The 15,627-nt window shown below is 48.2% G+C and overlaps 1 protein-coding gene across 4 annotated transcripts in view; it reads left to right on the top strand.

The window, feature by feature from the left end:
* FHL1 (four and a half LIM domains 1) overlaps positions 1-15,390 on the top strand; it is a 57,648-nt gene extending 42,258 nt beyond the window's left edge. For 2 of the 4 annotated variants that reach the window (XM_046673457.1, XM_046673456.1), the window contains exons 3-7: positions 10,437-10,618; positions 11,122-11,296; positions 11,907-12,076; positions 12,549-12,735; positions 13,886-15,390. In XM_046673457.1, the coding sequence (XP_046529413.1) occupies positions 10,463-10,618; positions 11,122-11,296; positions 11,907-12,076; positions 12,549-12,735; positions 13,886-14,040 (843 nt within the window). In that variant the 5' untranslated portion in view covers positions 10,437-10,462 and the 3' untranslated portion in view covers positions 14,041-15,390. Of the gene's footprint in view, positions 1-2,551; positions 2,708-7,662; positions 7,687-10,436; positions 10,619-11,121; positions 11,297-11,906; positions 12,077-12,548; positions 12,736-13,885 lie in introns of those variants that run through there. The other 2 variants (XM_046673453.1, XM_046673454.1) reach the window with 2 other exon arrangements.
* Positions 15,391-15,627: the final 237 nt, after the last annotated feature.

Below are 15,627 nucleotides of genomic sequence, written 5' to 3'. Positions count from 1 at the left end.
TTCTCAGAGGATCACATGCAAGAGGGAACTTAGGGGCTTTGATGCGTAACACCCACTGAAAAATCCTCCTGATGCATGTACGCTAGAGCGTGAGACACTAATGGTCTGAAACGTGGCCTTCAGACACTGAAGAGCTCTGTTCACCAAACACCAGCCGGCCCCAACAGCAGTATATCAAGGCGCTCTGTAAACAGTGCAGTGATTACTAAGGACACTGTTAAACATTGTACTGTTAATGTGTAACGAAGTTGACTCAGACGCTAACGAAACCATCTGTTTCAGTGACCGCTCGGGTGTCTGCTAAACAGCCGTCAAGGTTTCTGAACCACTGATCCAAGACAGGGCAAAATTACCAGCTCTTCTCACCGAGCAGGCCTTTTTAACCTTGCAAAGGGCCTTTGCTATCTTGGTTTTGTGAAAGGTGTAGTTTTATGGCTTGAGGACGTGGGCAGAGGGGACAAATGTCAGAGCAGGCAATGGCCGTGCTTCGTCAAGTTTTTAGGAAGGCAGAGTTAATGGTTGCTGTAAAGTGCGGATGAAGTCAGTGTGTGTTTATACCGCCGAGCTCCAAGCTCACACTGGCTGCTCCTTGTTGACTAGTGAATTAATGGTCAGAAGGTTATTCTCTTGGTTTTGTATTTTCTCTTGTGTTTCAGGCAAAATCGATTTATGTTTATTTGCTAACTTCGTAAGGATATGAGTCTGTCCATATTCTGTTGTCACCTTTCAAAATGGTCAGACAGCTAAAGGATCGACTATACTTGGCAGAGGAACGCTCCTCCTGATGTCCGGCTTGAACTAGAGTTGACTCCCCCAGGAGAGCATTGGGCAAGCTCTAAGCTTATTGTTCAGAGCAAGCCCAACAAGAGGCGCATTTAAAAATACCTTGTCTCTACCTAAAAATATACCTCACCACACGCTAAAACTTAGGGTTCATAAAGGTTAGTTATCTAATCAAATCAGTGCATTTCCTCTACGTGAAAAGCTTAAGTTTATTTTAGGGGTGCGATAGTGTTCAAACGGGGCTCACCTCCCTGCCGTGATTTATCAGGCTGGATAAGAAAGAGGCTAGAGGGGTGTGGAGGAGAGCACCGTATCACTTCCCTTCTTTTCCCAGTCTTATTTTTTGCCTATTAATGTAATAAATTTGCCTGAAACATCCTGGCTTGGATGGGTAAGCAACTCCAGCTAACTAGGAGTTACTGACAATTTCGGCTGTCTTTGAATAGCTTTTCATTAAATGTTTGAAGAGCATAAGAATTGTGAAGCTCGTTCATTCATTTATCTGTGAAGCATTTATTGCTTACCTCCTGTGTGCTGGGCATAGGAAGACAGGTAACACGTGCCCCTGGCCTTCCCCCTGGTAGGGGAGAGGCGTGAAGAGGGCCAAAACCCGTGACACGCGCTAGGCAAGACCCTGTGTCTAAGGTACTGAGCCCAGGGCCTGTTCCAGAGTGAAGGTCGGCTGCCCTCCTTGAAGTTCAGTGGCCAAAGCCACTTTTAGAGTTCCAGGGGGGACTGTGTTTGGTTTTGTATGAGGCTCGATTAACACTTTCTGCTTCTTTTCATTCTTTCATCAAGTAGTTATTGTGGCGAATGAATTGAGGAGAAGGGTAGGGAAGCGGGAGCGAGGAGCACGGTTGCAGTATTAAATAGGGTGGGCAAAGACGACATCACTGGAAGAGTGACTTGGAGCGAAGCCTTGAAGGGAGTAGAGGAGCAGCCGTGCAAGGCACTGTGCTGAGGAAACCGGGGTTGGGACCCTAAGGCGGGGTGTGTCTGGAGGGTGCGGGGGACAGCGAGAAGGCCAGTGAGGGTCCAGCGAAGGGAGTGAGGGGGGCAGGGATGAGGCCAGAGAAGAAACAGAGCAAGGGTCATGGAGGGACTTCCAGGCCATCCTCAGGACCTCGCCTTTTCCTCGAGCTCCTTCTGGATGACCAGCCTCCAGCCATCAGGCGGCCAGTTGAGCTGTTGTAACGTGTTAGGTTGCCGTCTTCGTTTTCATCCATATTTTTACTGTTATTCCTGACAGTGAAAACCAGGAGGTTTGATTTGTGGGACAAAGTATCTTCCTTGTGTACGTAACGGGTACATGTGTGTATGTCTCTCTGCCCTGTCCTGCTCTGTCTGACACTAAGGTCCATCTCAAGGAGGATGTGGATAATGCCCTGAATCTCTGTCTTCATCGTGTCTAATCCCTTTTAATTACACTGGTAACATGTCTATCTCTTATAGTTACTTTTATTATTGACGGCACCAAAACAATTCTTCATAGGGCCAAATACAAGCTCTTTGGGCACATAAAGTGGATTAATAAGGGTGGCTCAGCGTTAAGCTATGCCAGAGTGGAGTCCAAATTTTATTCTAGTACAGGGATGACTTTCTATGTGGCCTCTCTGGCTCTGGAGCTAATTTGGATGCTGAGTAGGCCCACAGGTATTTATATGTAGTGTTTGGTATTTTTACTGGGTCCTATTCTTCTCCCTTGGATCACCTAAAATGGTTAAGAATTTTCTAGTGGGATTAAGGTTGTGATCTCTGGGGAGGGGTGGGCCATCTGCTCTCGGTTATTTTTGTGTTAGCCGCTTCCCCTTAAATGTATGTTCACAAATGAGCCACAGCCTTATCAGCTGGGGTCAAGGGAAGACGGGTATAGGTGCTGCTCCTGAACTTGCTCTCTGAGCCATGGCTTCCCACAGACACTCAGGTAAAAGCTGCCTGTTCTTTGTCTTCTGTCGAGCACCGTTTTGTTAGGGCAGTGAATCCATCATTTGCCTAAAAGATACTTTGTGATGAAATGATTTTAGTCTTGGCTAAATAGTAAGTCACAGCTTGTCTCTGTTCTGTCCTTGCCTTCGAACGCTGTTTCAAAGACAAAAGATTGTTCTTATTGAAGGAAAGTTAGCAGTTTGAGTGGCTTATTTTCTTAAAAATAGTAGACATATTACTGTGTTGTACGTTTTTCAGGACATCTTATGAAACTGTCAGAGATTGTGTGAGGAAAGAAGGTGTGTGTGGGTTTTTGCTTAGGAATTTGTGGTTATTTATCAGATACAGATCATCTTAACAGTGCTTTAAAGCAAATTTAAGGTGTTTAGAAAAGGTCAATCGAATATGGAGCTGGAAGGAGGAGTATTTATAACTAAGAGAGTCCATAATCACTCACCACATCTTCCCTTTTTCTGAACAGTGTTTTTAGTCTTCCTGAAGAAACAGCTATGATCTTTTCAATGTGACAAGGAGGTTATTAATTGTTCTTATCCGAAAAAGGGGCAAAGTTTTGGAACCTCTCGACCATCATTCCCATGAGAGTCTTCCCCTTGTTTTGCAACCTGGCACTAAGGAAGCCCTTTGGCCATGGACAGACAGCCGTGGGATGGGGGCCGCAGGACCGAGGATGGGCGCTTTCCCCAGAAAGCCGGTCCTCCACAGTCAGCCTGCTTCCCCTCCGACGCTGTCGCTCTCTTGCTCCAGTGCCCTCTGCCTGAGTAACGGGCCCTTTGCTTAGAAACCAGGCGCTTTGCCCTGTCTCCTGGCTTTGAGGTTAAGGGACAAAGTAATTGTCGGTGGCAGTCTTTTGGAAGAATTATTTTTGAAAACTTGTAATTGCCTGTCGATATTTAAATAATGGGAATACTTTTTGAAATTTCTTGTGTTGTTTTAAAACAAGTGTACTGCAATGGAATTCCCTGCTTTAATGAATTTGTATGCAACGTCTTTCTGGTTCCCGAGTGTTGAAGAGCTGTATGGTTTTTCCCCTCACCGCCCAGGAGCCGTTTTACAAACATGGCACCACATGCCTGAGACTGTGGTAACTGGCCACCATACACATTCTCCGGGTGTAGGCAAACTATTCAGCTGTGCCAGTTGTTCCAGTGGACCTTGAACACATGTTAACTGGTAGAGTAACTCCCCATTTTATTTATTAAATAATTGACAGAATAGGGAAATGCATTTAAAAGGTGACATATTTATAGTACACTCAACCTTGGGTTTTAAATTGTACCAAATCCTGACATTATTCTTGCTTCTCTAAATCTGGAGGCATATAACTGTGACTAAACTAGACAAATTATTGACACTTTTTGGATGATTTTTAAAATCAGGAACTATCATCTTGTATTGCGTTAGCTTCATAGGCCCATGAAAGCAGATGAGAGAAAAGTCCTCACAGGAGGAAAATCCACATTGCTCTGAAATGGGCTTTCTATGGACAAAATAAAGGCTCGGGGAATTGGATCAGAATCCGTTTTTAGTGACCATCCACATGCTGAGAGGACATTCAGAGGGCAAGAATTTATACTTGCGTTATTGAACACCTACAGTCTGCAAGATTCTATGGATTCAATTCCTTTAGCCTTTGGCCTTTCACGTTGAGGACCGGGGTGTGCGTGGGGGGGGGGGGGAGTAAAAGTGTTTGCCGTGTTATCCAGCCATGATTCCCGTCGCCAGCGCTGCCCAGTGTTGTTACACACACCCGGCAGGCTTTTTCAGGCCAGGGATGGAAAATGAAACGGGAGTGAGAGGGAGTAAGCACACTGGACTGGCTTCTTCAAGTAGGCGACAAATGGTAGTCAGAAGATTTGATCGAGGGTGAAACTAAACGTTTTGTTCTTTTACTGACCACCAAACGACCACCTACTACTTCACCACAACTGGAGAAACTAAAAACACGCGTTCTGTTGCTGCCAGGTCAGAAGCACTTTTTTCCCTATATGACAGATAGAACGTGCTGCACGTAAGGTGTGCAACATTAAGAAAAGCTTCATCTCTGGACAGAATTGTGCTGGAATAGAATCTGGCTTGGCGGCAGTTCATCGGCACATAATTTTTCATGTAACAATCTCTATCCAACCCTCCTGTTACCAGATCGAATCTAAAACTGTGGTACTTGTATATCAGAGACCCAAGAGAGATTTATAGGGCTTTTCCTAAATGCAGCGTACAAGTGAAGTTGCTAATAACATTGCATCATCCTGTACATGTTGTGTTTTTAAGGGGCAAAACACTTTCTGATTTTCTGTGAAACCCTATGAAAGGTGACTTTTCAGCCGTGACTCATGAACTCCGTCTCATTGCAGCTACTTAGGTATTTATTCCCAAATGTCTGACGACACCTCCAGGAGCATTAGCATGTCTGCTGCACAAGTGTCCTATTCATCGGCTAAGGCTTCGTTCCGTTTGTTGAATGTTCTCAGGAAAGCAACATACCCTTTCTTTAGAAGCCAGTGTTTCTATGTGGAATGACTAACGTACTGGTATGTTGGGTTTAGCAATTAACAAACCAGAAATAACCTGCACTTTTTTTTTCCATTTGGGTTGCTGGTGATTGTTTACACTATACGTTATACCACTTAGGGAAAGCACATCGTTAGAAAAATGCTGCTTAGTCATACTATTCACTTTTTCCTCAAATATTCTTATTTTGAGCCACTTGGGCACAAGGGGAAAAAATGAACATTAGCAAGACATACATGGGAAAATATACATAAAAACACAAGCAAGATTATTAACTACAAGTTGAATCTTCTCTGATGAGAGTTTATAGTACAAAAATGAATTTTGCAAAGTGATATTTCTCATACGTGTATGTGATTAAATCTAAAGCCACAACTTTTTATTGAGTTACTGAGGTTTGTGTAGGCACTTCTTAGCATGTTGGATATAGTTTAGGAATTTTCTTAAAGAGAAAACTTGTTTAGTAAGTGAAGGATGGTGCGTCTTTTAAAGCAGGTGTAGCAAGAAAGGCCGCCTACCGTCTTGGAATAAATACAGTCACGCACCACGTAATGACGTTTCAGTCCACCACGGACCGCACATACGACAGTGGTCCCATAAGGTTAGTAGCATGTAGCTCAGGTGTGTAGGAGGCTATACCACGTAGGATTGTGTCAGTACACTCTATGATGTTCACACAATGACTTCACCTGACAGCGAATTTCTCTCCGAAAGTATCCCCGTCGTTAAGCAGTGTATGACTGTATCTGAAATTTGATCACCCGGTCACATTTCCCACTGCATTCTACCCTCCTCACTCTCTAAAGGACTGTGGGTTAGATGTGACCCACATCAGCACTTGAGGGTCACAGGAGCTGTCCCCTGATTTTCTAGACAGAAATCTTTATTATAAGATGCTTTTAAAAGAGGTTTTAGAAGCTTAATGGTGGTGACTTATCTCCAGCTGTCAATCAACAGGCACATGCTGTGTGACCCATGTATACAAGGTTCCCGGGGCTCCTAGTGTATTCGCAAAGTTTTCTGTGGTTGAGAAACCACATCACTACATAGGGATGAGGGCCACGCTGTGAGGTTAAAATGAGTCAAAGGGCTACCCCAGGGCGAACATGGCCTGGACAGAGACAGGCGGGAAGGGAAGTGGCGTTGTAACTATATGGATCCAGAGTTTCATTTAGTGATTGATGACATGCCCTTTCCCAGGTAACAGCAGTAGGTCAAGGCAAACAGATCTGGAAGGTTTGGAAGGTTAAAAGGCTTCATACTTCATGTACTTAGGAATTGCTAAGGGGATAAAAAGTTGTTCCCTAAGAGAGAAATGCCTAAGTATATGTAATTCAGTAAGATTAAAGAGTGCCCCAAAGAAGAAGTGAAATGCCAGCTTCATGTTTCTCTATTCTCTTATTTCCAACAAAGGGAAAGAAAGGAGAGCGCAGAAGTTTTTTATCCTCATAAAGTTAAAGCTTCACTGTCGCTCATTTTGGTGGAGCCCACAAATCAGGGTATTTGCTGTCTTTTAGGAGCTTCTGTCTGTCTCAGTGTTGTCATTTATAACCTGTTTTCTTAGAGTTGTTAACCTCTTTGAAGATAAGTACTCACAAAAGATTTCGCTGTTACACACATCGTCCATACCTTATGCAAAGTTTGGCATGGTCGCTATTCTCGGCAGCAGGAATGTGTTGCTCAGACTTCATCCTAAGCATATTACGTGGAGGTTTGTAATAGTTTTGGACCAAATAATCATGAGGTTAGAAAAACACGAAGTAGGCTAATTCAAGTTGCCCAAAGTTCCGCTTAATTGGATTTATTGCCAAAAAAAAATTACTAAAGTTCATGCATTTGACATCGACATTGTTAACATGCTTTAAGTGTTTCCAGCCTGTTTACTTATTAGGCAATAAAGCCAACATTCCTAGAAGTGCCTACTTTATCTTGACAAATAAGTGTTTCCACTCCCATGAAAAAGGCTTGAGTCAACCGTGGAAATCAGTTCTGAAAGGATCTGCCCTTTGAAATCTGTCTCTCCATCTGGATGCAGACTCTGGGTTTCACTATCAGTGGTAGGGAATGTAAGATGACCCTGGACTTTTCATACTACAGAAAGAAGAAACAATGCCTAAAGCTAGGACTCGAGGACACCAAGAAGTGGGACTCTCCCTGGTGGTACCATTAATTTGGAATTGATTCATTTAATTTTCCTTTTGCTTGGTTTAAGACCCTGTACCATAGGAATGATAAAGTGGTAAGCCACTTCATTGCCTGACTCCATTTTCAACACACTCTGGTACTTCCATGTTCATTGGTGAGCCATGGATTATGTCATCATCTGGATGCCTAGAAACTCTTGAGTGAGTCATGTTCTAGAACTATGAAAGTGACCAGTGAAGAACTTGGCATGGGTGAAATAATGGTTTGAAGGCATTTGGTTTTGAAGTGGGGCAGGCATGTCAGGTAAGATCTCTCTGGTACTCTGAGCCATAGTGGTTTTCCTTTGCTCCGAAACCTCTGAATCCCTCTAAAGAAAATTCACTGTGTTTTCTAGTGGTTTCTTCTTTGTGTGACACTAATACCTGTATTTTTATCATAAAGCTAAGACTTGAAAATACCCCGAGATGGGAGTCCCCTCAGGTGGGACTCTAGATGGTACTTTAAAATAGAAATATTTGGAATTCATTCCTTCTTCGAAAGACATCAAAAGAGAGTGATATTAAAATGAGTAGGGTTCAAAGCTTTATTCTAAACAGAGACTTTGGTTAAGGGAGAAGGAGGGCTTTTCAAGTATGGTCCAAGAAGATAGTCTCTGAAGGGCGAAACCAGCTGTGGTTACCAGCCACGCAGGAAGCCAGGACTGTCTAATCTTACAAATTCTGATTTCCTGCCAAATGGCATTTAGGAGCCACTGATAATTTCATTTCCTGGCATTTACTGTAATGGGAGATTTATTTGGTTTCTCTACTCAGCTCTTAACAAGAAAGTAAATCTTTGTTGAGTACAGAGTTTCCATATGGAAAAGCTAATAAGACAAGGATTTTATGTGACATGTGAAAAGCCAGCAAGAATGAATTGGGGAGAGTGAGTCTCAACATGCCTTCACTGTGGCAGGCGCGTTTTTGTGTATACACAGAGGGGCTAAAGGCAGTTTAAAAGCTGCCGTACGTAAACAGTGTGTAGTTCAAGGAGACAGACCCTGGTTCATTGCGTCTCTGCTTTTCTTTTGTAACCCACCTATGTAAGGGAACATTCCAGTTTTCTTTTTGGGCAGAAGTACCAGTAAGAACCATTCTCTGGGCTCATTAAATCTCTGAACTGTGACACAACTGTCCCAAGCAACTGTCTTTGCACAGGACTGTCGCTCCCTTGCTCCGATGGTCAGGTTTCGGGAGACGAGGGGGTCTGTGTGTGTGTCAACACGAGCAGGAGCCGTGGCTGGCCCGGGTGTGAGGCCGCTCAGTGGTCTGATTCCCTTTGATCGGCAGCTGCTTCTGGAACGCAGGGTCCTGAGTGAGAGTTCACAGCCACAGCGAGGCGGCTTCTGAGACACGGGTGTGGTTTCCTTAGCTCACTCTCTGCTATTTGGTTGCCTGTGGCAACAGGATCCAAACAACTTGGACATGTGTTTGTATTAAAAAAAAACCTGGGAATGGGACCCAAAGTGGGAGTTTGGGGCCATTCAGTTAGTGGAAGAGCTGCGGTGAGTATGGGGCAGCCGCTCCTTTGTTTCCCTCGTTCTTGCTGTCAGTGTCGCCGTGTCGCCAGGGGTACTTGCTAGCACAGTAACCGTGGGAGTGGGGCGGTGGGGGGGGGGGCGGTGGCTGGAGAAAGCAGTGTCCATCCGCGTGTTTCCTGCGCGAATTCAATAATTGCTGTCTGTTTACTCGTGTAGGTTTCTTGTTCAGGGAGAGAGGAACAAATTAGCGTATGTTTGAAGATGTTGAGAGCTAACAGAAGCTCACATTTGGTACCTTTTTGGTGGCAGGATTCACCAGCCTTTGCAATGCTGGTGCTCACGGCCATGTGGTCTGGGGTTGGGGCGGGTCGGGGACAAGGGGAGTTGTTCATAAGAAGGCAGTGAAAGGGGGTTCTTGGAATAATCAGTGTAACAGTTTTTAAAAGTCATTTTTCTCCCCAGTTTATCCTTTAAAATTGCGGTTTTTAAAACAGCAAATGTCCTAAATGGTAACACCTCATTGACTGTGTCGATCCTCACTTGCTTGAACAAAGGGGGATAGATTTTGGCATGTCACAAAACTGCACGTCATTGTGACAAATAATTCACAGTTGCCAAACTTGCGGGTCCCAATTAAGAATGCCATTTTTATAAATCCTCTCTTGCTTCATTGCTCAGGCCTCAAAAGTCAGCAAACTGTCTGGGACAAGACTCTTTCGGATCCATTCAGGGATTTAGAAGTATTCTGCCAGATTTAAAGTAAATGCAGATGTTTTCAACAAATTAATAAGGATCGCTTACATGCCCAGTGTAGTCTAGAGTCAGTAGTAAGTTTTTGTTCAGACGAACTGAATTCTACAGATAGGAGGAAAGTGAGGTCTCAGGAGGATGCTGTCTTATCCCCAGTAAGGAGTTACAGAGGGAGAGCCAGAAGCTGGCAGGGAGGTTTCTGGCTCGCCATCTAGAAGGCAGCCCTTGAAGCAGAGGGTCTGGGCACCTCCTTCCTCCACGAGCCAGGGTGGGCCCGCCAGCCTGTGAGCGAGCGGAGCAGCTCTCCTCCGAGGGGCTGCCGCGTGCGGACAGTGCCCACAGCTGTGTGTCCTTCTGTGTAAACCACTGCTTCTCTCTTGCCTGCTCCATTACACCCCTGCACTGGTTCACATCACTGCTCAAAGCCACCACAACCCCAGAACCCCTGTCCAGCCAACACAGGCTCTGATCCACTTTTCCCCCTCAGCGCCCTCTGTGAAGCAGTACAGTAGGATGTCCCAACAGGGATTTCTCCCAAGTCCCCAGGGACTCACTGGTCATTGGCCTTCTGGCCCCTGGGGAGCTACACCCAGGGGCTCTTTGTTCCCAGGAGTCATAGTAAAGTATCCGTTACCTTGGCACCCGTGGCCAGCCAGGCTCAGGTGGCAGCTGGACCCTGGCCTTTGGGCCCCATGTGGGAGGGCGCAGCTGTCCCCAGGAGCCTCTACGGCAGAATGTTCTGGCCTTTCCATTGGTCATTTGTTATGCCTGCTTGCCCCCACAGGTCCCTCCAGCCACAAGGTGGGCACCATGGCTGAGAAGTTTGACTGCCACTACTGCAGGGACCCCCTGCAGGGGAAGAAGTACGTGCAGAAGGATGGCCGCCACTGCTGCCTGAAGTGCTTTGACAAGTTCTGCGCCAACACCTGCGTGGAGTGCCGCAAGCCCATCGGCGCGGACGCCAAGGTAACGCTGGTCCCCACGCAGGGACGGGGCAGGCCGGCCTCGGGAGTGTGGTTTTCCTGCAGCTGAGACTACAGCAGCCCACTCTGTCCTTACTTCTCCTCATCTCCGTGGCCATCCGTGTGGAAGGCACGCCAGGCAGTGGCATGGAGATGAGGAGCGAGGCCCTGGCCGAGGAGTGAGATGGCCCTGCTCCTAGTGCCGTTCCCTGGCCACACCCCGAGTCGGGGCATTGCTGGCTGTCTAACACTGGGCTGGGTGGCAGGGGCGTCAAGCCCTGGCCAGCTGTGCTGGTCGTGGTCTCCCCCTTGTTTCAGGATTGTGGGTCTTTCATCCTCACCTCAGTGTCCCTCGTGTTACTCACAAGAACGTTCACCTCAGGGCATCCCCGGGTGTAAGGGACTGTCATCTCAGTAGTCCGCCCCGGGAAGTCAGCCTTGATGGGAGGGCTGCTGCCCCGGCACCCCAGCGCCCCAGCGACCCACTCCCTTGTGCTTGGTTTCCAGGAGGTGACCTATAAGAACCGCTACTGGCACGATACCTGCTTCCGCTGTGCCAAGTGCCTTCACCCCTTGGCCAGCGAGACCTTTGTGGCCAAGGACAACAAGATCCTGTGCAACAAGTGCACCACTCGGGAGGACTCCCCCAAGTGCAAGGGCTGCTTCAAGCCGATCGTGGCAGGTACTGCCCACGCTCACCCCCGGGGCGGCCAGGGAGGAGGCCCTGAGGGCAGAGATGATGCAGGGTTGCTTGTGATGATGGGGCTAATGCTGCTGTGAGCTGCTTTTAGATTTTAGCATATATATGCACGCATATATATACCCGTATATATGCGTACACATATATGCTCGCACACACGCACACACTCGGAAACTAAAGAACACTGGAGAGAACTGTCTGGCAAGAGAAAGAAGTGAAAAGTATGTAGCGCTTTCTCATTTGGGTATAGTAAGTGATCAAAGCATGCTTCTTCCCTAGGGTGTGAGTGTGGGTCAGGTAGTCCCATACTGCATCTCTGAGTCCACGAAGGGGATTGGAGGGGCGTGGGGAGTCAGGGCTCTGATCCTGAAACACTGCCGCTGGGGTCCCCTCCCTGACAGAACTGGGGTTGGCACAACCACAAGGAGGACATTGTAGAGACCCCCCCCACGGGTAGGGGAATTGGAAGCGTGAGGCCAGTATCTGCAGGGCCTGCATTCCCTCCGCTCTGGCGGGCCCAGGGCGGGAGCCGGCGGATGCAGCCCCCTGCAGAACACTGTCAGTGGGGCTATCCGATCGCTTCCCCCCGCAGGAGATCAAAACGTGGAGTACAAGGGGACCGTGTGGCACAAGGACTGCTTCACCTGCAGCAACTGCAAGCAAGTCATCGGGACTGGAAGCTTCTTCCCTAAAGGGGAGGACTTCTACTGCGTGACTTGCCACGAGGCCAAATTTGCCAAGCACTGCGTGAAGTGCAACAAGGTACGTTGTCAAGGGAGTTCTGCATTGACTGTTGTTTCTAAAAGCGTTTGAGAGTTGGCAGAGCACTTGCACACACACTATCCCATTCCATCCTCACGACAGCCCTGCGACGTAGGAATTATTATTCTCGTTTTACAGATGAGGAGACTGTGGTAGTAGAAAGCAGTGCCCGGGCCAAGTCAGGCCGTCCGGGGATGGCCTCCCTCCCCTCGGAGGCGCGGGTGGCCCTGGCTCGAGAGGCCTGCCTCCACCGCCTCGTGGCTGTGTGACCTCGCACAGGGGCTCGCCTTCTCTGAGCCTCGGTGTCTTCATCTGTAACTCGGGGGTAATAATGGCACCTGCCTCCCATGGCTGTTGTGGTGATTAAATGAGATACTGTATACCCAAGCGCCCAGCACAGTGCCTGGCACGTAATAGGCATTCAACAAACTGGTTGTTGAATCTGAATCCGGTGCTACACTCCCTGGTCTAGGCCATCACATCTGGAGGAATCACTTACCAGGATCAGCCCTGGCATGCCGAGTGCTTTGTGTGTGTTACCTGCTCTAAGAAGCTGGCTGGGCAGCGTTTCACCGCTGTGGAGGACCAGTATTACTGCGTGGATTGCTACAAGAACTTTGTGGCCAAGAAGTGTGCTGGATGCAAGAACCCCATCACTGGTAGGCTTAAAGAGTCCTTGCTAAGTCTGCCAGGCTAGGTTTTGCGCATGGTAACCATCTCTCATTTTCCTCCGTCGTCGGTTTCATCCACAAAGGCCCCACAGAATGCCCTCTCCCCCTGCCACTGTGCTCCCGAAGGCCCCCAAATAGTTTGGATTCTCCCCCAGGCCAGGTTAGCCTTTGCAATACAGAACACTTCTGACTGCTGCTGACTAACGATGCTGCCGGCGTTCACGAGCCTGAGACCCACGGCCACGGGCAGGCACTGCGCGGGGCGTCTGGGGGGATGGGGGGGAGGGCAGGGGTGGGGGTCGGGGAGAGGAGAGGGGAGGGGAGGGGCGGCTGGAGAGCGATAAGGTGGGCTGATAGCACCCCATAGCGGAAGGCTAGCTCAGAGGTGCCTGTGGGCAGGTGTTGGCCATCAGAAGCCAAGCTGATCACTTCATTCCTCATCTCGCGGCCGCGATCCACGTGCCCTGGGCCCTTCCCCCGCCTCCAATTTTCCCATCTCCCCGGGGAGCCTTGAAATGTACATTTGAGAAGACTTTTGCCATCCTCAGGGAAAAGGACTGTGTCAAGAGTGAGCCACCCAGTCTCTAAAGCTAGGAAGCCCCCAGTGTGCCACGGGAAACGCTTGCCTCTCACCCTGTTTCCCAGCGCCAACCTCCGGGGCAGGCATCCGGGTGGAGAGAGGACTTGTCCCTCGTGGGTGGTGGTTCTTTATAGAAAAAATCGAAGCTTAGCAGCTCCTCGAGGCCCGGTAAGTGCACACCCCACAAACAGCCCAAGTTTGCCTCCTGGTGGCCACTTTGATGCCATGGCCCTGACCTAAATCAAAGAAACTGGTTATGCTGGGAGGTCGGTGCGCGTCACAGGGCGATAGCGGTGGCATGGGAGTGTGGGTTCTTGAACTCGGAAGCCCTTGGCTGAGCTCTGGCATCTTCTCAGGTCCTTGAGAGCCGTAGCAGGGTCCCGGCGGCGTGGGGGACAGTGCGCGGTGGAGAGGGTGGCCCGGGGCCAGGCAGACACGGCCCCTGCGTGCTTGTTGGCTCCGTGAACGGGCAAGGCGGCGGCGGCGGCGGCGGCAGCGGCGGGGCTCGCACTGCGTTCACTCAGTTGTCTCTCTTCTTTTCTTTTGTTTTTTCCACAGGGTTTGGTAAAGGCTCCAGTGTGGTGGCCTATGAAGGACAATCCTGGCACGACTACTGCTTCCACTGCAAAAAATGCTCCGTGAATCTGGCCAACAAGCGCTTTGTTTTCCACCAGGAGCAAGTGTATTGCCCCGACTGTGCCAAAAAGCTGTAAAGTGACAGGGGCTCCTGTCCTGTAAAATGGAATTGAGTCTTGTTCTTTGTGTCCTCGCCCTCTGCCCTGCACCATCCACAGGGATAGAGTGGCCTTTCACCTCTTCAAAGTTGCTCCTTCTGTCTTTTCTCCCATTTTACAGTATCACTCAAATAAGGGCGCACAGTGATCATATTAGGATTTAGCGAACAGCGACGTCGCAGCCAAGTTCATTTCTCCATAGCTGCAGTTAAAACCGAACACTTAGGTAGATTGACTCTTCTGCATGTTTATCATAGAGCAGAAAAGTGCTGACCATTTAGCCGCTTAGTGATGTAAGCAAGAAGCGTAAGAGATGAAGCCCCCACTGAGATGCCTCTCGTGGCTCAGCTGGGACCCCCCGTGTCGGCGGGACACGCAAGAGTTGCAGCGGCTGCTCCAACTCGGCTGCTCACCCTTTCCGTGAGCAGAAAGAGAACTTACTGAAATGCATGGTTTAACTTCCTCATCAAACCTCCCTTCTGTTCTTTTGTGCTTTCAAATGACTAATCCGAATTTCCAGAAAAGTAACATTTGAACTTAGCTGTAATTCTAAACTGACCTTTCCCCTACTAACACTTGATTTCCCCGTGTGGCGTGTTTTCTGAGAGTTCCGACCTTCAAGCATGGAACGTGCAGGTGATTTGGGAAGTGTAGGCAGATCTGAGAAAACGACCCTGTGTCAGAGGAACATCGTCACAGCGAATACTTCTGGAAGCTTAACAAAACTAACCCAGCTGTCCTTTTTCTTTTTTTTAATTAGTAATGTTTTTGTTTTAATTAATAGCAACGTAGTTTATGGGTTTGGAGACTTGCATGAAAATATTTTATCCCCCCCCCAAACGTTCCTGCGGTTTTGAAGTTCATCCTACAGAAGAAACCATAAAACTCTAGAGGAGTAGCTGAGCAGGCACCAGGACTGTCATTGACACGGGTATGACATCTCCCAACAGTGACGAGTTGACTCCCTTGTAACATAGTAGTTGTCTGCTCTGTGTCCGTGTGTTGAGGAGGCCTGCTAAGTCCCTTCTCTCGTGATTCTTAGGACTGTCCCTCAGGAGCTTAGCTGGATCTCGGGGGGAGTAGGGAGGCCGCCGTCCTCATAGGCAGAACCGGATTTCCACGTAGTGCTCCCCTGGGATCAGGAGCACCCACTTACTGTATTCTGTCTCCATTGTTATATGCCATAGTAAACATGTAATGACAGTACATATTAACATTCTCGTAGGAGTGGGTAGAGAAGCCGATGCCTCATTTCTACAGTTTGTCATTAGCTATCATCATCTAACTTTTCAGTGTATCCATACAGAAATAAAGCAGCATAATCAATAACTTGCTTCCTGTCTTTTCATTCTGCCGGGTGGAATTGCTAGAGGGTGATACTCCTGATCCAGAAACTGGAATCACTTCTGTTCCGTCCTTCAAGGACATACTCAGTTCATGCAGTTGCGGGAAACATGGGAATTAGAAACAGAAAACAACCCTAGAACAGCACTTGGATCCGGTTAAAAACGACGACAGAAACCCCCTCTGACCCAAACCAGCGTTTCCCAGATGTTCACATCCCTT

The sequence above is a fragment of the Equus quagga genome, chromosome 10 (assembly GCF_021613505.1).
Source record: "Equus quagga isolate Etosha38 chromosome 10, UCLA_HA_Equagga_1.0, whole genome shotgun sequence".
NCBI lineage: Eukaryota > Metazoa > Chordata > Mammalia > Perissodactyla > Equidae > Equus > Equus quagga.
This window is presented reverse-complemented; position numbering and strand designations above follow the sequence as displayed.